Raw genomic sequence first — 22,723 nt, 5'->3', positions numbered from 1 at the left:
TGGAAAATGTTAAACTAATGTTGTCATGTTACCTGTCTTGTGTTTTTACTAAGTTGGCTGTAGCTTCAAAAAAGCATAGGTTCCTAGAGATACTGATGTAGATGTGTACCTTACTTTGATTGCTCTGTAACTTTGCCAAGTGTGTTCCTTGGAAAGGCTCAGCAGGCCTGGTTACCATGAGTACATTCATTTAACAGACCATAAGTATCTCTTGTGTGCCAGATGCACCTGCTTGCCGTCATGAAGCCACATTCTTATGGAAATGGGACAGAGTTTTCTCTCTTTTTCTTGTGAGAATTTGTCTGCTTTGGGAGCTGGTGACCTTTCTAAGCTTGAGGGAAGTTGAAACAGATTCCCAAAATGGCAATGGTAGAATTTGAAATCCTATTAATGGTGATAATGTAGTGGGATTAAAGCTTTGCTTTATCTTTAGAGTATCCTTATTTTATTTTGTTGGCCATTTATTTTCTTTTAACTATAATTTAGAAATAGTTATTGTTCCATGAATATTCTGTTGCATTAGATTTGATGATATTTTTAGCTATAGTGAGAGTATGGGAAAATTTGATAAGAGATAAAAGCATTGGCCTGCAGCTGACCAACAAGGTCATCATGAAGACTGGCCAGTCAGAATTTTCCCTGTTTGAGCACATATTCATTTATGTAGACTTTTTTTTTTTTTTTTTTTTATTCCTGTGTTCAATTCTACTTCTGTTTTTTACTAGCTCTGTGACCTTAGGCAAGTCACATCAAATCTGTGAATTTTATCACCAATAAAATGTGAATAATAAGAGCATTTTCTTCATAGGGTAACACAAATTGAAAAAAAAATACATATAAAGTGACAGAACAGTGCCTGATAAATAATAATCACTCTGAACCCATTACTTATTACAATTTTTCAGTCTCTGGACAGGCTAACATTAACCTAGTGGAAAGGATAGGATAGTCTTTAATGATAAAGCAGTTTTGCTGATACTTAAGTTTTTTACTCCTTTATCCTTTGCAACAAGTGAATATCACTTTGTCCTTTGCTATTCAATATATTAAAAAAGCAACAAACACAGGAGGTTTTTTTTTTTCGTTTTCTTTGAAATGTTGCCATGATTTCATCTCATCTTTTGCTCATGACAGAGAATTTATTGTTGCTTATATTATGTTAAATAAGGTCCACTGAAGCACAGAAAATCATAAGCCTCTTCTGACCAAAAATAACTACGTGGTATGCCAAACTGAGTATGTAGACTTTTGATATTATTTTGAACTTGAAAAGAACATAGCAAGAGAGCAAGATGGAATTTATTTTACTAGTTTTCTCTTATAGAAATGAACTTCTGGCACTTTCTTATAAACATATATGTTGTTTTACTGGATGCAATTAAAAAATGATAAATAGAGTGTTAATGGATAGAGTTTTTTTCAGGATTTTTTAAAGTAAAATTTTCATTTTTTCACTTACAGGTAAAAAGCGCAGACTCACCATTATTGAATGTGGGTGTGACATTAACATGATGATTGATCTGGCTAAAGTAGCAGATCTGGTAAGTCAGCGGGGACAGCCTGGGATGTTGATAGAGACTTATAGCAAGCAGTGTGATAGGTTATTTATCCTGTGTTGAAGGAAGAGAATTTTATGATTATTAAAGGAATGATCAGTATCATCAGGGATATAATAAATGTGATTGAATTGATGATAATTATTGTCACCTTAATAAAAATGGAATGTGCACAATGAAATGTATTCTAAAATCTAAAAGCAAACCACAGGGTGGAGAAAACTTTTAATGAACATAGCTAATTAAAGCAGCATGATACTGGCACAAGAACAGAGACCGTAGACCTTTGGAACAGGACTGAGAATCCATAGATGAAACCATCCACGTATGGTAATGTAATCTTTGACAAAACAGACAAAAATATACACTGAGGAAAAGAATCTCTTTTCAATAAATGGTTCTGGGAAAACTGGATAGCTACATGTAGAAGATTGAAACTGGATCCCCACCTCTCACAAAAATCAATTCAAGATGGATAACAGACTTAAACCTAAGGCATGAAACCTTAAGAATTCTAGACGAAGATGTTGGGAAAGCCCTTTCAGACATTGGCCTATGCAAAGAATTTTTGAAGAAGACCCCCAAAGCAATCACAGCAGCAACAAAAGTAAATAAATGGGATCTGATCAAATTAAAAAGCTTTTGCACAGCCAATGAAACTATCATTAGAGCCAATAGACAGCATACAGAATGGGAGAAAATATTTGCTCTCTACACACCTGATAAAGGGAATCTATCTAGAACTTAAAAAAATCAACAAGAAAAAATGAAACAACCCCATCAATAAATGGGCAAAGGAAATGAACAGAAACTTTTCAAAAGAAGACAGAATAATGGTCAGCAAACATATAAAAAAAAGTTCAAGATCTCTAATCATTAGAGAAATACAAATCAAAACCACAATGAGATACCACCTAACCCCAATGAGATTGGTCTCTATCACAAAATCCCAAAACAAATGCTGGCGAGGATGTGGAGAGACAGGAACACTCTTATACTGCTGGTGGGACTGCAAATTAGTGCCAACCTCTGTAGAAAAGAATTTGGAGATACCTCAAAGAGCTAAAAATAGAAATATTGTTTAATCCAGCAATAGCACTATTAGGCATCTACCCAAGAGAGCAAAAGACATTCTATAATAAAGACATCTGCACCCAAATGTTTATGGCAGCACAATTCACTATTGCAAAGATGTGGAAACAACCCAAGTGCCCGTCAATTCATGAGTGGATTATTAAAATTTGCTATATGTATACAATGGAATACTATTCATTAATAAGAAATGACAGTGATCTAGCACCTCTTACGTTTTCCTGGGTAGAGCTTGAACCCATTATCCGAAATGAGGTATCACAAGATCAGAAGAATGTACTTCACATGTACTTGCCATCAAATTGGCACTGACTGATCAACACTGTGGTGCTCATGTGGTAGTATTCTCCAGGAATTAGGGGATTATGAGGGGCAAACTCACAGCTAATGGACACGATGAGCATTGTAGAGGTGAAGGCCATGCCTCTAATCCTTGCTTGGGTGAGGCAAAGACATAAAATGTAAAATAAAATGTAATTTTATTTTAAAGACATAAAATGTTTGTACCCTCATAATACCCTGAAATAATAATAATAAAATAAAGAGCTCACTAGCTTATACATACATACCGTGTTTCCCTGAAAATAAGACAAGGTCTTATTTTTATTTTTCCTCAAGAAGACACTCTAGGGCTTAGTTTCAGGGGATGTGTTATTTTTTTTAAGTACAGTACAACAATCTACATTTATTCAAATATAGTTAAGTCGTCTTCTGGAACATCATCATAACTCTCCAAACCCCGAATTCCATCCTGAATGTCTTGCGACTCTTTCCTTTAGAACCATTGACCCCAGTCTCTAATGTCAAGCAATAGAGCTCTCACAGAGCAGATGAGAAGGGCTGCTCGTCTTTACCGCTCCGTGACAAAATGCATGAGTTGTGCAGATATGCTATGTAGCCAACCCCATCACTAGGTCTTATTTTGGGGGTAGGCCTTATGTTGCGCAAATGCTTAGAAATCCTGCTAGGGCTTATTTTATGGATAGGTCTTATTTTTGGGGAAACACAGTATGTATAAAATATAGTAGTAAATACCATTTCTTGCATCTTTGTTGACACCGTGCTAACTGCTTTCTACGAATTTAGTTTATGTAACTCCCAATACACCTGTGAGGTAAATAGGTATTATCTGCAGTTTGCGAATGATGAGGTTGAGGCTCCCAGCAATTAAGTAACTTGTCCGAGGATGGGAACCCTGCTCCTGACAGTGACAGAACCTCCATTGTTAATGATTATGATAAATTACATACATAGATTATCCTGAAGAAGTTGTATCAGTAGAATATTTAGACAGTACTCAACATATGAAAAATGTGCAGCCTCAATTGTGTTTACGGAAATGGTAGTGTTCATTGATATTCCATTATCTTTTAAATTAGCAAAAGTAAAGTAAAATAAAACCAAAAAAAATTAACCTATATTGACCCCATTGAAGTGTGGGTGACACATACCTTGTTTTGTTTTTGTTTTTGTTTTTGATTCAGCTTTTTCTGGAGAGCTGTTTGGTGACAAAGAGCTATAAGTTTTATCTTTTGGCCCAGGAAGGGTCCTAAAATATAAAAAGTAATATAGATTTTAAAGCTGTCATTTTAATGTCATAAAACTAAACACTGTTCAAAATTTGAACATGTAATGTTACCATTAGTAAAAATAACTATTATTGTTACCACTAAGTTGTTAACTTACTAAATCTTGTGTGTTTGAAATAATTGAAATAGTTCAGCGTAGAAGTTAACTAGTTTCTCTTCTATGTAAAATATAGCAAGTTTCTAATTTTAAAAACATACCTATTAATAGAGATATCTTTTGTCTAAATCTTTTTAAGATTTTAGAAGGGAGCACACGAATTTGATAAAATATTCAAGTTATACTGTGGAGTACATACTATATATGTTTTCTCTTTCTTTGCTCTGATCCCCGGTGTCTCAGTTCTACTCAGAGCAGTATCCTTCCACATATGTAGAAACACATGCAAAACCTTAAAAACAGAAAGTGTAATTTATTATACACACTGTAATTTATTATGCACACTGTTATTATGCATTTTGCTTTTTTCATGTAATGTATCTTAGAGATACATAACCAGCAAGTACTATAGCTCAACCTTTTTCTTTTTAATACAGTGTTCCATGACACTGTGACTTAACGTGGCTTATGCTGACTGCTCTGCTCTGGGTTGTCATAAAGCTTACTAAGTCATAACAAAGGCAAACTTAGTACATGGGTTTGAGTGTGTTGTGCATGTGAGTGCATTGGCGAGTGATTTAGTTCACAAAGATTGCCAACTGAGGGACTGTTTGCTACCTTTTCTTCCTGATCCTACAGCTAATTGCTTGCCCTTTGGGACTCTGCAGGATCAAATCGGGTGTCTGGATAGTCTACCTGACCTTTGATTTGTTCCAGCGTCACTAAATTCTGCTTGCTGGCTCCATCTGCATCAGCTTTCTCACAGCACTCAGTTGCTCGCCTTCATGTATTCTGTAGTTTAGGATATGGATATTCCCTAGTTTAGTCAAACATAGATATTTCTGTTTCTATTTTTGTTAGCTACAGAAAGATGAGAGCAGAGCTGTCTTTAATATCTAAGCTAGAAATCTCCAGGAATCAATTGTGAAATGATTTTGCATATTTGAAGAGTCTTAAATTTTAAAAATTGATTCAATTTGCTTATATTTTCTTGTAGATTACCATTCATTGTTACTTTACTATTTTTTTTTTTTTTAGAATAGCAATCTACCTTTCTTATTATAAAGGACAGACATGGTTGACAGTTTTATCACTAACAAATAATAACTATCACTCCCTACTTTAAAACATGATTACCAGTATTTGAAATCTTTTCAGAGCAGGCAGGGCCTGCATTTCCTGGGGCAACCAACACTTGTTTGACATGAGACTGCAAGTTTCCAGACCAGTGTATGTTCCCTTCCTCCACTGCCAATTACAAGTACTTAGGCTGCCATTGCTGTCTGTAAAGCAGAAATTCAAAAGGAAAAAAAATACCCGGCCCGGGTGGACGCGCCACTCATACTTAACTTTACTATTTTTTGACTCAATTCTAAACTGGTGGCCCTTAAAAGAATTGTCTGAGCAATTGAATTATACAAATTAACATGTAAGATAGAGCTTTCCATTATATTCCCATTAAAAAACAGATTGAGTTTTTTTTAGGAAGATTGAAACAAAAGATTGGTTTTTCTGTTCTTTTTAATATTTTTCATTGATTATCACTTCGCATTTTTTTTTGAATGTCAGAGACCTATTATTTGGTTTCCTTGTTTGAAACTTGTTATTGGCCTAAAAAGACCTTACAAAAAACTTCATTTCCCGAAGTCAATAACAGCCAAATTAGACACAGCTTTTTCTGAGTTCTCATACATCTGTGTTCTTGAAATGGAAGTTTATATCCTTGTGGGCATTGTCTTATGGTTGCTTTTTAGGGCAAGTCAGGGGTGGTGATTTCTCTGTTGGGGTGATGCCTAGATAGTCATTTGGTTTAGACTCTGGAGCAAGAGTTGGCAAACTTTTTCTGTCAAAGACCAGACAGTAAGTGTGTTAGACTTTTTATGTCGTATAGTTTCTGTTGTAGCTACTTACCTCTGCATTTTTTAGTGCACAAGCAGCCACACATAATATGCAAATGAATTAATATGACTGTATTCCAATAAAACTTAAGTTAGAAAAGTAATGGGCTGGATTTGGCCCCATTTGCTGACCCTTGGTCTAGATTTTGTGTTCTGTTTTTAGGTGCTGATGCTTATAGATGCCAGCTTTGGGTTTGAAATGGAAACATTTGAGTTTCTAAACATCTGTCAAGTTCATGGCTTTCCTAAAATTATGGGAGTTCTCACCCACCTAGACTCCTTCAAGCATAATAAACAACTGAAGAAGACAAAGAAGCGATTAAAACACAGGTTCTGGACAGAAGTCTACCCGGTAGGAAGAGAAATAATTATTGGATACTAACACTATAATCCTTTTAAAATAGAATGAAGCCACATTAATAAACATCTCTGTAGGATTCACCTCCTGAGTTTCCTTTATGTATCTATTCACAGTTCCTGTACCAGGCAGTGTTGGCTCTATTTTTGGGTTGTCATTTAACCACTTCAGTATGAGGGTCGACTGTAGTGTTGGCCACAGATAAACGCACACAGCCGAGCATGGACTTTCGCCAACAGCTGTGATATTGCTGTTTTTAGCCGGCAGCCATGATATGACTTTTCTAATTTTTCATTTATCAAAATAAAATTGTGAACATTTAAAAATAACGTAATAAAAACATATATGTATATGTTACCTATTCTGATTTACATTACAAGTAAAGCTGCCTGTAAAGTAAAACAAGCTTTCATGCTTTCAAGCTTTCCTCATCACACAAGAGCAAAATGGATTCATCCTCGATGCACAGCATAAACTATCGTGCGGACTTTGAGTGCCGGCTGTGGGCAAGGTTTCGTGGCCAGTGAGCACCGTACCGAAGTGGTTAATAGAGTATGTCAGAATTTCCTTCCAGTTACAGGATTAGGCATTGCTACTCTTCCCAGCCTTCTGTGCCCACAGAACCTTTGCTGTGCTCAGAAGCCTCACTTCCCTCCCAGCATCATGCACAGGCTGATGCCACTGCTCTGCTGGAGAGCATTCTGCCCCTCTGAGACCCTAGCAAGATAAGTCCTAAAAGAAGCCAGCAGGGCTCTGGAAGCATCTGGACAGTGGCTTTGCTAGAAGTCTCCCTTCTTAGGATTGCTTGTTATTTAGGACCTTTATTTTGGTTCAGTATTAACAAGAATTTAATTGAAAGTTAATTTTAAATTTTGTTTTAATGTTTAGGGTGCCAAGTTATTCTACCTTTCTGGAATGGTACATGGAGAATATCAAAACCAAGAAATCCACAATCTGGGCCGTTTTATTACAGTTATGAAGTTTAGGCCTCTCACATGGCAAACTTCTCACCCTTATATCCTGGCAGACAGGTAAAAAATGGTTCTAAACTTTTCTTCCTGGCACATATATATCAAAGCTGAAATGGTTAGAGAAAGAACACTGATAACAATTATTTTGTGCCTATTTTAACAGTGTGGGGAGAAGTATAGTTGATGGAAAATGTCTACTTTTATAATCACTTAAAAGTGCTGTGCCTTTGGGAGTAAATCACTTACACGATATTTAGGAAAATGGGAGGATTTTGAAGCATTTAAGATTATAGGATGTGTCCCCGTCCTACTTTCAACCTTAGCTTTCAGTGACACTGTCTTTGTTCCTTGGCATGCGAGTCGTTCAAATATGCCTTGACTTTCCTTCCTTAGTGTTTTTCCTTAAGTGGTTTTCTTAGCTTGGAGTACTCTTCCTCCACCTGCTGGAATCCAAGCCAAACTAAAAAACCCCAGGTCACAGGCCTACCCTCTTCTATAAAGGGATTTTCTGAGTTTGTTCTTCACCCTTTCTTGACCCCAGGTGGCCATCATTTCCCTTTCTGGTGTCTTATGGAATGAGATTCATCTGTGTGTTTGGTCTTCTTCCTCTGGTGGAAGGTGAACTGGGCTTCCTTATTTCTCTATGTTCTAGTTTTCTAAACAACATGCTTAATGAACAAGAATATGACATGAGTCACTAACACACGAAGGGAGGTATAGGAACTTCTAACATTCATTTCTGCCATATGATTTTTCTAGAATGGAAGATTTGACAAACCCAGAGGATATCCGAACAAACATCAAATGTGACCGCAAGGTGTCTCTTTATGGTTATTTAAGAGGAGCACACTTGAAAAATAAAAGCCAAATTCATATGCCAGGTATCCTCTTGTTGTAAAACATACTAGAAATACATGTAGAATTTTTGGGGTGGCTTTTTTTTCTTTTAGCATATTATAGGGGTACAATGCTTAGATTACATATGGCTTTTAATAATTTCTTAGGAAAACTGAAAAATGACCAAACAAGGGAGAGCTGCCTTGCTGGTGGTTAAAAAAGTAACCCAGCCATTTGTCGACCTGTAAAGGTGTTGAGTGGACTGAATCCCCTATTCTGTGACTTTGGTGTCATCCAGCTAGAGACCCACAGTTCCAGTATTGCATTATACCCTTTGTTAGCGCCATGGCGTAAGCCTGTGACCTGCGGGGCATTTTTACCAACAGTTGATGCTTGTTGCCTTCTCAGCTAAAGCTGGCTTCCTGGGTTCTGTCTTTCAGGTGTAGGAGATTTTGCTGTGAGTGATGTCAGTTTCCTCCCAGATCCATGTGCTCTTCCTGAACAACAAAAGAAGCGCTGTTTAAATGAGAAAGAGAAGCTAGTTTATGCACCTCTCTCTGGAGTTGGTGGTGTGCTGTATGACAAAGATGCTGTCTATGTTGACCTTGGTGGCAGCCATGGTTTTCAGGCATCGGTGAGATGGGAGTCTGCTTTTTTTTATTACTGAAAGTAATGTATTCAGCCTTTATTTATTGAAGCTTTTCCTCTTTATATTTATGATAAAAGCCCATATGTATATCAAAAATATACAGAATATCATGAACGCTTCATTGTACTACAGTACTTCTTTTTTTCTTTTCTTTTTTTTTTTTTTTTTTTTGAGACAGAGTCTCACTCTGTTGCCCAGGGTAGAGTACCGTGGCGTCAGCCTAGCCCACAGCAACCTCAAACTCCTGGGTTCAAACGATCCTTCTGCCTCAGCCTCCCGAGTAGTTGGGACTACAGGCATGCGCCACCATGCCTGGTTAATTTTTTCTATTTTTGGTAGAGATGGGATCTCGCTCTTGCTCAGGCTGGTCTGGAACTCCTGAGCTCAAACGATCTGCCCACTTCAGCCTCCCAGAGTGCCAGGATTACAGGTATGAGCTACCACGCCTGGCCTTTTTTTTTTCTTCCTTTTCTAATTTTTTTACCAGGAGCCATGCCCAAGAAGTCTTGAGCAAGTGGACTCCCAGAGTACTTTGTATAATAATACTTCTGTACCATTGTAGCAGAAAGTCAAGGTCTAGTCCTTCGTGCCTCTCTGCCATGGCTCCCAGTGTAGGCACTGTGGCATACATGTGGCCTGGTTCTCCTTATACAAAATTGGTGTTTTCCAGCTTTCGTTGGTCTTTTCTCTTTTTTTTTCATTCTACTTTTCTATTCAGAATGGTCTCATTCTGCTTTTTAAAATGAAAAATTTATTCTTATTTTTATTTCTTAATTCTGAATGAGATTTTATTGGGTTAAAATGATATTTTAAAATGCTAGAAAAACTAGCATTTCTATAGCATTGGGACGTAAGGTTTTTTTTAGGTTATGAGGTTATATACGCAATGCACTTTGTAAAAGTTTAGTGAAGAGGGAGAGCAATTTCAAGCTTTGTTGTAAGAATTTTCTTCTCTTCTTTTTGAGACGTAAAACAAAGGTTCTCAGGAACTGTGTTTAGATAATTTTGAGAAACATTGAAACCCATGTGTTCCTCCAGAGTGCTTGTGCATTCCTTACTTTCCCTTTTTTGGTGGCCTTGGCAGGACGAGGCAGGGCCCACTCGTGAGCTGGTCCAGAGTCTCATCTCCACCCACTCCACCATTGATGCCAAGATGGCTTCAAGTAGAGTGACACTTTTTTCTGATTCCAAACCACTGGCATCAGAGGATATAGATAACCAAGGGTAAGTCTGTTTTTTTTCTGTTTTTAATAAAAGATACTATATTACAGAAGATTATATCAGCCATAACTCTGCCATCATAACAAATCTTGGTGGGATTCACTCTAGATTGTTTTGCTTTGCATATACATGTGTTTCTGAGAGTCTTTCACTTATGGAACATTACATTAGAGTATTTTTTTTCTAAATAAAATAAAGGATTCAGTTTTCAACAAACCCAAAATATTCCTCAAATACCACAAAATCTTTTCTATAGGTTGCTTTTTGTTTCTTGTGAGACCTGATGCCACTGGCTTTCTTTTGAAAAGTGACCAAAATATTAATACTAGAGCTTATTTAGGTGGCTGTCCAGAAGCCACATATCTTGTCTCTGAAAGTTTTACTTAGATTCTATTATAGTATCTCCTGTGGGTAGATTTCCATTGATGTATGGAATATATGAATTATATTTTAGTCTGGGTTGTAATTATACATAATGGATGCAAAACATTGGTTTTGTTGTATTGGTTTATGATTCCCAGTAAAAATCAATCTGAAGATGACTGAGATTATCTAGCATGTAATTTGTTATAATGTGCATAAACTACTTAGCATGATGCCTTACAGACAAGAAGTATCCACTAAAGATCATTATTATAATCAGTGTTATTAGCTGTTTTTATTTTTGTATATTTTTCTAGTCATTTTTGTCTATATGGTTACTCTCCTAACATAATTACAGTTATAATATATGGTAAAATTTTTTTCATCCTTAGCATTTCCTTTTTTTATACAATGTTTATACAATCATCCTTTGGTTAATGGTATATTCTAACTTATCCATTTCCTTATGGCGCAATTTTTGGTTTTTGCTAATTGATGTTTTTGTAATTTTATACATAGTGCTACATTAAGTTTTTATTTCAACCTGTGGTTTTAGCATCTTTTTTTTTTTTTTTTTTCCCAGACAGGGTCTCACTCTGTTGCCCAGTCTAGAGTGCAGTGGCATCATCATAGCTCACTGCAGCCTCAACCTCCTGGGCTCAAGTGATCCTCCTGCCTTAGCCTCCCAGGTAGCTGGACTACAGACATGCACCACCATGCCTGGCTAATTTTTCTATTTTTAATAGAGACAGGGTCTCATTCTTGCTCAGGCTGATCTTGAACTCCTGAGCTCAAGCAGTCCTCCTGCCTCGGCCTCCCAAAGTACTAGGATTACAGGTGTGAGTCACTGTTCCCAGCCAGCAAGATCTTTTGCTTCACTTCTTCCTTTATTTCAGTATTACTGTTGATTAATGGACTTTCATTCTGTGTGTCATTCTTTCTGATGCCTATATTGTCCCAGATTTAGCTGTGGGAGCCCTTAGCCTGTCTCATGTGTTCTCTCAGCATGTCCCCATTAGTCTTTGAGCTGTTCTTGCTTTCTAAAACAATGGGGTGATCTGGGTTTACTTTGTCCTCTCTCTGCTTTGGGCCTAGAGTCAGCCAATTTCTCTTTAGCATCATGTGTTTCCAGCTTAGAAATGAATCAGCCTTCCAAAAGATCTACTAAACACTAACTTCCCTTTTGAGCAGTTTTTTTCTAAAATTGGATTAAGAAAGGTTGATTTCTTTATTCTCTGTAAGCTCTTTTGAAGTATGGTGTTAGGGAACTAAGCATGAGTTTGCTTATTAAGTGTTGGAATGTTTATCAAATCATTTTTTCTATGCTATGCCATCTTAAACTATTTCTTGACATTTTTATTTCTTTGTGTTCTTACTGACTGTATTGTCATTTCTCCATTAGCTGATTATTATATAAATTGCATTATTTTGCGTTTACTTGGTAACATAGGCTGTGGATGCCAAAAGAGGAAAAGCACATGGATTTGAAAACTGGTCGAGTGCGTCGGAAAGCCATTTTTGGAGATGAAGATGATGAGTCTGGAGATAGTGGTGATGAAGATGATGATGAAATATCTGAAGGTGACAGGTTGGAAAATGACTCTAGTGATGACAAAACAGAAGAGGAGGAAGATGCTGAAATGACTAATAAGTATAAGTACGTGACAGTTAAGGGCATCAAGCGGCAGAAACTTGAAGAGCTGGAAGAAGACAGTGAGGTGGACTTGCCTGCATTTGCAGATAGCGACGATGACCTTGAGAGAAGCTCTGGGGAAGAAGGGGAAGTGGAGGAAGCTGAAGAAAGCAGTGAAGAAGAGGATGCCACTGCAGAAGGAAAGCAGGGCATTTTGGAGTCGAAGGCTGAAGAAAGTGGTGAAACAGGACTCTGGCCTGCTAGTCACTGCGGTGACCATGTGAATCTGGAGAAGTCTTTGCTGTTAGAAAAAGCAGCTCTCCCCACTTCTGATTCCGGTCACTCTACAGCTGAAGAGGCATTTGCATCTGAAAATGAATCTGAAGGAAGTTCCTCACTCAGTTCAGAGGAAGAGGACTCAGAAAATGAAGATGTTTTTAGGAAAAAGTATCCAAAACCTTCTCAGGTGGGCAGTGGTCAGAACCTGGAGTCAGAGAACTTAATTGATGAGACCAGTGATATAGAAGATTTACTCAAAGAGGAAGAGGATTACAAGGAAGAAAATAACTATTCCACAGAAACTTTAGGTATGCTTAAAATTGATTGGCTGCTACTCTAAACTTGCCACTCAAAATGTTGCTATAAGTGGAATGTCTACATTTGGGGGTCTGCTGTTTTGGAGATTTTGTTAACTGTTCAAATGTTGCATTATGACTGTTTTGAAGAAGGGAAGGGGGACAAGTAAACAGACCTAACTGGAGGCTGGCATTGTCGTTTAAGGTGACCTCAAGTGGAAGGAAGAACTTTCCAGAAAGGCAGCTGAGGCCTTTCTGAGGCAACAACAGGCAACTCCAAACCTCCTAAAGCTCATTTATGGGACAGGTAAAGAACTCTGGTTCAGAGCTAGAAATGTTTTAGTTTCTTAGATTATTTTCTGAAAGGGAAATGAAGGAGTTGGTTGGAGGATTGTGATGGTACTTTTGTCATCCATAATTCCTGGCCGTCACACTGTAACATTTTATATTTGGCAGACTTTTTTTCCTTTTTTTTTCTTTGAGACAGGGTCTCACTTTGTCACTCAGGCTGGAGTGCGGTGGCATACTCATAGGTCACCGCAACCTCCACCTCTGGGCTCAAGTGATCGTCCCACTTCAGCCTCCCAAAGTGCTGGGATTACAGGCATGAGCCACAGTGCATGGCTTACATTTGGCAGATGGTTTTAATCATAAGCTCATGAGGACTGCAAATTGACCATTTGAAGTAGATTTACTGGTTTGCTATAAATTTTTTGATGTGAATACTGTCCATTATTTCATATTATACCCCTATTTAAAAGTCCTTCATGAGAAATTTTTATAGAATTTATTGCCAGGAAAATATTTTTGCCTGTAAAAAATCTTTTTCTCCTTGCTGAGAGTGAGAACCCTGTGTAATGCATTCATTCTCTGTTTTGCCCTTATCCTCTGATTTTATGTTTTATTAAACTTGTCTATAGGTTGTTTTTGGAAAAAATAATGCAAAAATAAATTTAAAGTGGTGAGCTTTATATTATGCTGCCTAATTACCAAGATGATTAGACATTTGGGTGAGGAGCATCAAATTGGAGGGTTATTAGGTACTGATTTTCATTCAGGTTTTGCCTAAGTACTCTTAGTGATCAGAGACTCAAAACTCTTGAAAGAAAGTCTTCCATGGTAATTTAAAGCTCTGCTTTTAAATATCCCCTCCCTCCTCCAAAACCCAATATTCTCACGCCTCAATGCAGGAGATCAGGAGTCCTCTATACATGTTGAGCAGTAGCTTCCTGGCCTTTCTTCCCCTGTCGCTAACCTGCTTTCTCTGTAGCTGACTCACTTGGGGCTATCACCACACCTACCACAAACTTAGTCCCCTGATTTCTAAGACATGTGGCTTAAGTGGTTAAAGATGATGAGTCCTCTAGAGCTGTAATTTTGTTCTCACTTTTCTATCATGGTGGTCTCTTTAGTGACAGAGGATAATGAAGAGGAGGGTGATACCCAAGAAGAGCTTGGAGGGTTGTTTCATGTCAGCCAGCCTGATGGAGGGTGTAAGCACAAGGCCGACTCTTTGGACTGCTCTAGGTTTTTTGTGGAGGCACCCCATGATTGGGATTTAGAGGAGGTAAGGCTGACTAGTATGTATGAGAGAATTGGGGAATTGTTCTAAAAGATTATCTGATTTCAACATTGCTTACCAGTTGTAGGCTTCTTATTTTTATAAGATAACAGGTCATTTTCATAAATACTACGGTAGATATTTCGTGTATCCTAAGCCGTAATGTTCGGATTTTAGTTAGGCCGTGTGCATGTGTTATGGAGGAAAGGAAGACGTTCAATTTTTAGTGTGGATAGTAGTGTTAATCTTTGTTTTGAAACATCACACAAAAGTTTTTATGCATGTGAAATATTTTGTAGCCCTACTTAACATTTATAGTTTCTACTATTTGTAACCCAAAAAAGCTATGATACCTATAAACATTCTTCCCCCAGCTCACCATTCTCTAGTCACACTGGAATTCATTTAGTTCTCAAACTTGCCAAGGCTTAAATCCCATCTTAGACCTTTCCCCCCTTCTCTATTTTCTCTCCCTCTCCCTCTCCCTCTCCCTCTCCCTCTCCCTCTCCCTCTCCCTCTGTCTTGTCTCACTCTGTCACCCTGGGCAGAGTGCAGTGGTGTCATCGTAGCTCACTGCAACCTTAAGACTTCTGGGCTTAAACAATGCTCCTGCCTCAGCCTCCTGGGTATCTAGGACTGCAGGTGCACACTGTGATGCCCGGCTCATTTTTCTATTTTTAGCAGAGATGGGGGTCTCTCTCTTGTTCAGACTGGTCTTGAACTTTGGATCTCAAGCAGTCCTCCCTCCTTGGCCTCCCAAAGTGCTAGGATTACAGGCATGAGCTACTGTGTCCGGCCCCCTGTTTTCTTTTCTGGAATGTTCTGATCTTTCCAAGACTGTCTTCTTTTTGTCATTCAGTTTAGTTTAGGTGTCTCTCCTCAGAGAGGCCAAATCATTATCATGTTACCAAAACATGATAACATCTTGTTTGAGGCCAAAACATCTATCATGTTATCATGTTAGAATAATTTGCTAGGAAGCACTTAATACACTATGAGATTTTATTTAACTATTACAAATTTTTATTTTAAAGATGGGGTCTTTCTATGTTGCCCAGGCTGGTCTTGAATTGGACTGAAATGATCCTTCCACCTCAGTCTCCTGAGGAGCTGGGATTACAGGCATCAGCCACTGTGCCTGGCCGTTTTTTGTTTGTTTGTTTTTTATGGTGAGATTTATTACAGAAATAGAAGACCACATAAAAATAATTAACCCAATGAATTGCTAGAAGGTGAATACCCATGAAACCACCACTCTGGCCAAGAAATCAAGCATTGCTGCCACCCAGCAGTACTGTGTGTGACCACCCCAGCTGTGTCTTCTTCCTCCCTGTGGGAGGAACCATGATTCAGACTCTTAGGGTAATCCTTTCCTTTTCTTCATAATTTCTTCTTCAATGTTTCTATCACTAAATACCATAGTTTACTTTTACCTGATTTTTGTTGTTTTTCACTCTGCCTTTTAAATTTCTTAATTGGCAGTCCTCCCCCTCCCCATTTCTTTTAAGTTAGATATTATTTCTTTAAGATATTAAGTATTTGATGGGTAGAGTTTCTCATATTCTTGATTTTCTGTATTGCAACCCTGTGTGCAGTTTATCAGACTCTTTCCTCTGTGTTTCCTATAATTGGTGCATATCAATACTAACAAAAGTTTCTGTGATGATATAAATATCTAAGCTGTGGCTACTTGTGGCAATTGACCACTTTAATTATGGGTAGTGAGGATGATCAAACTTTTAATTTAAACTTTAATTTTAATTTAAATTAATTTAATTAAGATTAACTTATATAGACACATGGTTATAGTTGCCCTATGGTCAAAACATCTAGAAGTTTGATAGAATTTAGGTTTGATTTTGATTTTTGGCAACACTGTTTCATAGTTGATGGTGTTTTATCATTAAGAGGCACATGAGGTCTAGTTGTCTCTTTTTATGATGTTAGCAATTGTTGTTGTCCAATGCCTAGAACATCGTTAATCTCTTAAGACTAGTGATGTTCTATTCAATCATTTCTGTTATTAGCCGGAATACATCTATAAAGAGAAACTTGCCCATATCTACTATTTGGTTACCCAGTTCCCATATAAGCAGGGTAAGGGTAAATGCTTGATTTTTTTAAAAATCAGTTTTTGGAATGATTCTCCAAAGGTGACTCCTTTTTTTTTTTAAAGTATCATTATGAAGTCATGTATTTAAATATAGTTGATGTGCTTCATTCTACTGCACCTGTTATCCTTACTGATGCTCATACCGATCCCATCCGTGGCCTGTGGGAGTCTTTTCACGTTGGCACCTGAGTGCTTTTGACATGATCCTAGTCATCTTTGATCGATTGTTTGCATTGTGGTGTGATAAGATATCCACATCATCTTGTACATTTTTGATACCAGACTTGGAATCAGCCATAAGAAGTCCTCATTTGTTTTAGAGAAAATGGTATTTCAGCCTCACTCTCTAGCCATAGCAAAGCTTACTGCCATAAGTTGGTCATTGTTTCTAGGCCTTCTCAGTGACCAGAACTAAGAGAATTCATACAGACATTTTCAACTCACATCAGGACTACATCTTACATCTGTGTCCATTTTCCCACTGGAGAATTATTCTCTGGTTGAATCTGAAGATGATGAAATTAGAAAATCACATAATTATTCATTTGCATTATCCCATTTACACACAAAACAATGTCAGGGTAATATGATTACTGAAAACAGTTAAAGTTTTCTTTTCTCATATACTCTGTCATTTCTCTTTTCCCACCAGCAGTGTATATGGGTTCCAGTTTCTCCAGGTCTTTACCAACACTTGTCATTCTGTCTTTTTGATTATAGCTATCCTAGGGCATATGAAGTACTATCTCATTATGGTATTGATTTGCATTTTCCTTGTAGCTAAGGATGTTGAACATCTTTTCATGTGCTTATTGGCCAGTTATATTTGTATGGCCATTTATATTTATATATGGCTATTTATGTATATTTACATGTATTTATATGTATGACTTCAAATGGCCAACATGAAGAGATTCCCATCCCAGACGGGATCAGTGTGAGAACCGGTAAGGATAACGGGTGCAGTAGAATGAAGCACATCAGCTATATTTAAATCTGTGACCTCAAGTGGCTTCTTGACCATTTATTTACTCTTTGAAGAAATATTTTCTTATCATTTGCCCATTTTTTAAGTGGGTTATTTAGTTTTATGAATTATTTATATCATCTGGATAATAGTTCCTTGTCAGATACATGATTTGGAAGTATCTTTTCCCATTCTGTAGGAATTAAGCTTTCAAACAGGCATGATAGGTTTGAATTAACAAATAGCAAGACCAGCTTTGTAATAAAATAGTGTCTCACTGCATTGCCTTGGAAACCTTATTAAAACTTGAAAATTGGTTGAATTAGTAAATATCTGTTTACTTATGAGGTCAGAGGACTAATAGTACTTTCCTTATCTGCTGTTATGATATGTTTTATCTTTATGGTTATACTGTCTACATCAAAGGTAGAGTTATTCCATAGGCCCACTTGGAATGAGAATATCCGTGAAAATGTCTTGAGAAGTATTTAAAGGCAAGTTGTTGCCCACTGCTATTAAGCCCAACTGCTTAATAGCAGTTGTTTTGTTGAGTGATTGGAGCATGTCAGCTAAGTGCCGACTTTTCTGCTTAAGGTTATGAACAGTATCAAAGATTGCTTCGTGACTGGGAAGTGGGAAGATGATAAAGATGCAGCCAAGATCTTAGCAGAAGATGGTAAGTAAACAGCTGCCTTCTTCAGAGAAGACCAGCTTCTCTATACTTTTATTTTCTTTCATATTTAAAGTTATAGTCAAGTTAGAAATAGTCAATTGTGAAATGCCGGGAGTCAGATACTCTCCCAGCAGAACAGGTCCCAGGGAGGATTGTCACAAGAGATTTGGAAATAGTAGAGATGGAGAAATAATAGAGACAGAGAAAAGAGTGTAGTTTAAAGTGATGGGGGAGTCAGGAGTCCTTCAGCATTCCCGTGAGCTTGGGGCCCCTGAGTGAAATCCCCCATCAGTATTTATTCGTGCAGCTATTGTTAGCGGTACAGATTATTCATTTAGATTTCAAGGCTCCCAAAAAGTTTCTCGACATCCCTTAATTAATTCTATGTATGTGAGCAAATGGTTACAAAATTTTTCTAAGATAAACTTCTTAAGCCCTAAGTTAAGAACAGACCTAGCTGAGTATACAGTTAAAGATTAAATTGCCAATTAGCAGAAAAGCTAAAATAGAAATATAGAGACCATATATTTCCTTATCTAGTTTCTCATTAGCTGAGATATGTGGTCAGGAGTGAAACAGTGAGGCTAATTGGTTTTGGCTGCAGGTGTCTGCTGGGCTGATATTATTTGATCAGTCCTTAACCTGTGGCCCCATGCCGAGCTCTGCCTTGCACAAGCATCAGGTGCTGGCCTGCAGGTCTTGAGACAGGCGTTGCTTTGCATTTGCCCCTGACCAGTGAGATGTCCCCCTTGTTGCTAAGCAGATTTTGGTCTGTGAACTAACACGCCCACAGATTCCTTCAAGGTAAAGCCCTGCAAAACTTCTGAAACCTTTCATGTCTCTTAGTCGTATTTCCCAATAGTGAAATACTTTGGGGAACTCCAATAGGAGGTAAGGGTAATATTCTGGTTTTTGCTTTCTGATGATTTTATTTTCTCCCCTTGGCTAACTGATTTGTTAGATACAGACCTTAGAAAAGAGGGAAGCTTTCTATAAATTTTATCATCCATTTCTTATATAGATTTTGTGTGCATGAAAAGTATACTCAAGTGTAATGTTTATATTTTTCTTTTGATAAAAGGTAGTATGCATTGTGGAAAATGTTGAATAAAAAGCATGTATCATACCAGAATTCCACCACCTGCAGAAAACCTTTGTTAACCTTTTGAAGTCTTTTCTTCTTGTCATTTAAAAATTGTATGTATGTATATAAATTCTTTTGGTTATAATCATACTTTATATGAATTTTATCATTAAGTTTTTACAAAGATTTTATTTTTGTGATTTAAATTTCATCCTATAATTCAAGTTACAATTCTGTTGTCTGACATTTGAGCATTTTTGTACTCTATCCATGTTATAAAGAACTCCACCCTGAACAACCTTGACATAATTCTTGGATCACATTTTTTATTTTTGTAAGATAGATTCATCAACATTAGAATTGAGTAATTTTTATGGATCTCAGTTGCCAAATGGTTTTTCAGAAGGTCATTCTTATTTACGTGCCCGTGAGCAGTGTATCTTAGTGCTTATTTTACTGTATTCATTCAGCATTGAGTACTATCTATTAAAAAATGTTTTTTGCCATTTGAAAGATGGTTTCTTACATTTGTAACTAGCATTTCTTTGATTACTTGTAAGTGATAATATTTATGTAAGGTGTATTGGTTGTGACATTTCTTTGGTGAATTGCTTATTTGTGTCCTTTGCCCATTTTTCTAATGGAGTGTTAATGTACTTTTACTAATTTGTAAGATTCATCTTTAAAGAGTTACTCTCTGAAGGATATTTATCCTTTGTTGTAAATATTGTTCTGCATTTTACCATTTAGTTTCCAATTTTTTAGTATTATAGTAAACATTTTAAAAGATTATATACTTAGATCCATTAATCATTTGGGGAGGATTTTTTTTCCTTTTATTTTTTCTGTAGTAATCCTTTTTTATCACTGCGTTAGCTAGAGCGGTTTAACAGATTTTCATAGCTAAAAGAAAACCTCACATGGCCCAAATGATGGTGCTTTCAAATCTATAGTTCATTATAGGAAAAAGGTGCAGGTAGCAATATCAGTACAGGCTGCCACCCAGGTCAGGCTTACAGAGGCCAGATGCAGCTCCAGCTATCCTCCCTTTGTGAAAGCTGTGGCTGGACACACTTTCATTGAGCACCCAGGCATCAGGGAACTAAATGGAATGTAGGCTGGAGTTTCACATTTTGCTTATCTTGTAGGCATAATCTGCTGCATAGCCAGCCTCCCATAGTAGAGCCCTCCGAAGGTCTTACCTCTTCCATCCCACTGTTATCAGTGAACTGTGCTTACAAGCTCCAGAACAGATGGCTCCCAAACTCGTACCTGTGACTCCAAACCAAGAGGCTGATTAATTATATTTCATGCATTAATCAGGGGTCCATGCCTTAAAGGAATTTTAGCAAAACAGCTCAGGCTAATTCCAGACCCTTGGAATGAATCCTTATAGCACAATCACTGAAGCACTTACACCTTGGATGGTTAGCCCTAGAATAGTTTTTTATGGTTTCATTTTGTACATTTAACTTGATCCCTTCTGGAACTCACATAAGGATCAACTTAATTTTATTTACAGATCATTTTCAATCACAGTTGGTTGAATAATATTGGTTTGTGATACATGCTTATAGTGTGTGTACATGTACATCTGGAGTCAGTTAAAAAGCCATTTAGGCTAGGTGCAGTGACTCAAACCTGTAACCCTAGCACTTTGGGAGGCTGAGGTAGGAGGATTGCTTGAGGGCAAGACTTCGAGATCAGCCTGGCCTATAACGAGACCTCTACAAGAAATACAAAAAATAAAAAAGTTATCTGGGCATGATGGCGAGTGCCTGTAGTCCCAGCTACTTCCAAGGCTGAGCCAGGAGGATCGCTTGAGCCTGGGAGTTGGAGGTTTCAGCGAGCTATGATCGCATCATTGTACTCCAGCCCAGGCAACAGAGCGAGACACTATATCAAAAAATAAATAAATAAAGCCATCTCTTCTTTTATTGATCTCTTAATCTCATGTCAATATCATACTATTTTCTCTGTGAGTTATCTTCATTATAGTTTTTAAAACCTTGTAAGGCAACATTTCATTTTGTATTGTTTTCTTAATTTTCTTAACATTTACAATTGTTAAGGGCTTTTATTAGATTAACTTCTATTTAATTTTTATATTTTTGTTTAAATAATAGCAATATTTGCAAATTTTTCAAACAAAAAAGTTTTTACTACAGAAATTTATAAAGTTGAACAGTAAATATGCTGAATCCTACTTTTTCCCAGCTACTACTCCCAGCTTGGGAGTTGGTGGAGGGGTCCTAGCCAGTATTAAGAGTATGATACCTTTCATACCTTAGGTTTAAGTAAAAAAGAAAAAAAATAAAAAAAAATAAAAAAAAAAAAGAGTATGATACCATTTTTTTCTTTTAACAAAAACACTGTTTAACCTAACCTGTTCTACAGTGGGCTTGTTTCACTCAAATATGTGTCATAGATACTCTTCTGTGTCACACGCAGCAGCAGTAACAGCACCTTCATTCTTTCTGATGGCCATTGATGTGCCCTCATTTATTAACCATTGATTAACATTAAATTTTGCTTCAATTTTTTTATTCTTCTACATGAACATCCTTAATGTGTGGGGATTTTTCAGTAGAGTAGATTTTTAGAAATAGAGAATTACATTGTCATAGAGCATATACATTTTAACTATAGAAATTAAGTTGCCCTAGACGAATCTCAAATATCATACTCCAGCCCACAGTATGTGAAAAGTAGTTGTCTTTACATTTTGACCAAAACTGAATGTTATTAGTTTTTAGTTTTGCTGGATTGATAGACCAGCAGTGGTCCAAATTAACTTTGAAAGCCATTTTGGTGAATTACAAAATATATATATTTTATAATTGGTATTACCTTAAACTGAAAAATTAATTGGGGAATAATTGAAATTTTCTTGAAGTATTCAGTTCTGTTCAGAAATATGGTCTGTCCTTATTTAAACCTTTCAATCTCTAATTAAAGTGTCATGCATCACCATACATTTCTTATTATGGTTATTCCTAGACATTTTATATTTTGATACATTTTTTTAAATGCCTTTTTGTTATTACCTTATTGGTAATGATGTGTTTTACCTTATTGGGTCTGTTGGTGTGATGCATAATAGATTTGCTCTTATTAAACCATCCTTAAACTCCTGGGTTAAGCCAAATGGATGATTGTTGTAACAGACAGATGCATATGGTTTGCTTTATTCTATTTCATTTGTATCTATCTGTATCGATCAATGAGTTGGATTATTGTGTCTTTCTGAATGTATTCTTTTTCAGGTTTTGATATCAAGATGATAGGTTCATAAAATAAGTTAAATAGTTTTCTTTGAATCTTTTTGTAAACTAAAAGTTTTTATGGCAAGGGGTTTATCTTAATCACAAATATGAAAGAATTCACTGGTTAAACTCTGGTTTCATCCTTCCTCCCCTCTTCTCTCTCTGGTAGAAGGGATTATATGCTTTCTTTTTCCTTTGGGAATTTTTTTAATGAAATATT

General features: G+C 36.8%; 1 protein-coding gene across 4 annotated transcripts in view; it reads left to right on the top strand.

The window, feature by feature from the left end:
• Nucleotides 1-22,723, top strand: part of BMS1 (BMS1 ribosome biogenesis factor) — a 68,132-nt gene that overhangs the window by 5,137 nt on the left and 40,272 nt on the right. For all 4 annotated transcript variants that reach the window (XM_076010269.1, XM_076010265.1, XM_076010266.1 and 1 more), the window contains exons 4-13: nucleotides 1,462-1,541; nucleotides 6,396-6,584; nucleotides 7,479-7,621; nucleotides 8,321-8,442; nucleotides 8,839-9,032; nucleotides 10,132-10,271; nucleotides 12,082-12,851; nucleotides 13,045-13,146; nucleotides 14,252-14,406; nucleotides 18,075-18,156. In XM_076010269.1, coding sequence (XP_075866384.1) covers nucleotides 1,462-1,541; nucleotides 6,396-6,584; nucleotides 7,479-7,621; nucleotides 8,321-8,442; nucleotides 8,839-9,032; nucleotides 10,132-10,271; nucleotides 12,082-12,851; nucleotides 13,045-13,146; nucleotides 14,252-14,406; nucleotides 18,075-18,156 — 1,977 coding nt within the window. The remainder of the gene's footprint in view (nucleotides 1-1,461; nucleotides 1,542-6,395; nucleotides 6,585-7,478; nucleotides 7,622-8,320; nucleotides 8,443-8,838; nucleotides 9,033-10,131; nucleotides 10,272-12,081; nucleotides 12,852-13,044; nucleotides 13,147-14,251; nucleotides 14,407-18,074; nucleotides 18,157-22,723) is intronic.

The sequence above is a fragment of the Microcebus murinus genome, chromosome 14, assembly GCF_040939455.1.
Source record: "Microcebus murinus isolate Inina chromosome 14, M.murinus_Inina_mat1.0, whole genome shotgun sequence".
Taxonomy (NCBI): domain Eukaryota; kingdom Metazoa; phylum Chordata; class Mammalia; order Primates; family Cheirogaleidae; genus Microcebus; species Microcebus murinus.
This window is presented reverse-complemented; position numbering and strand designations above follow the sequence as displayed.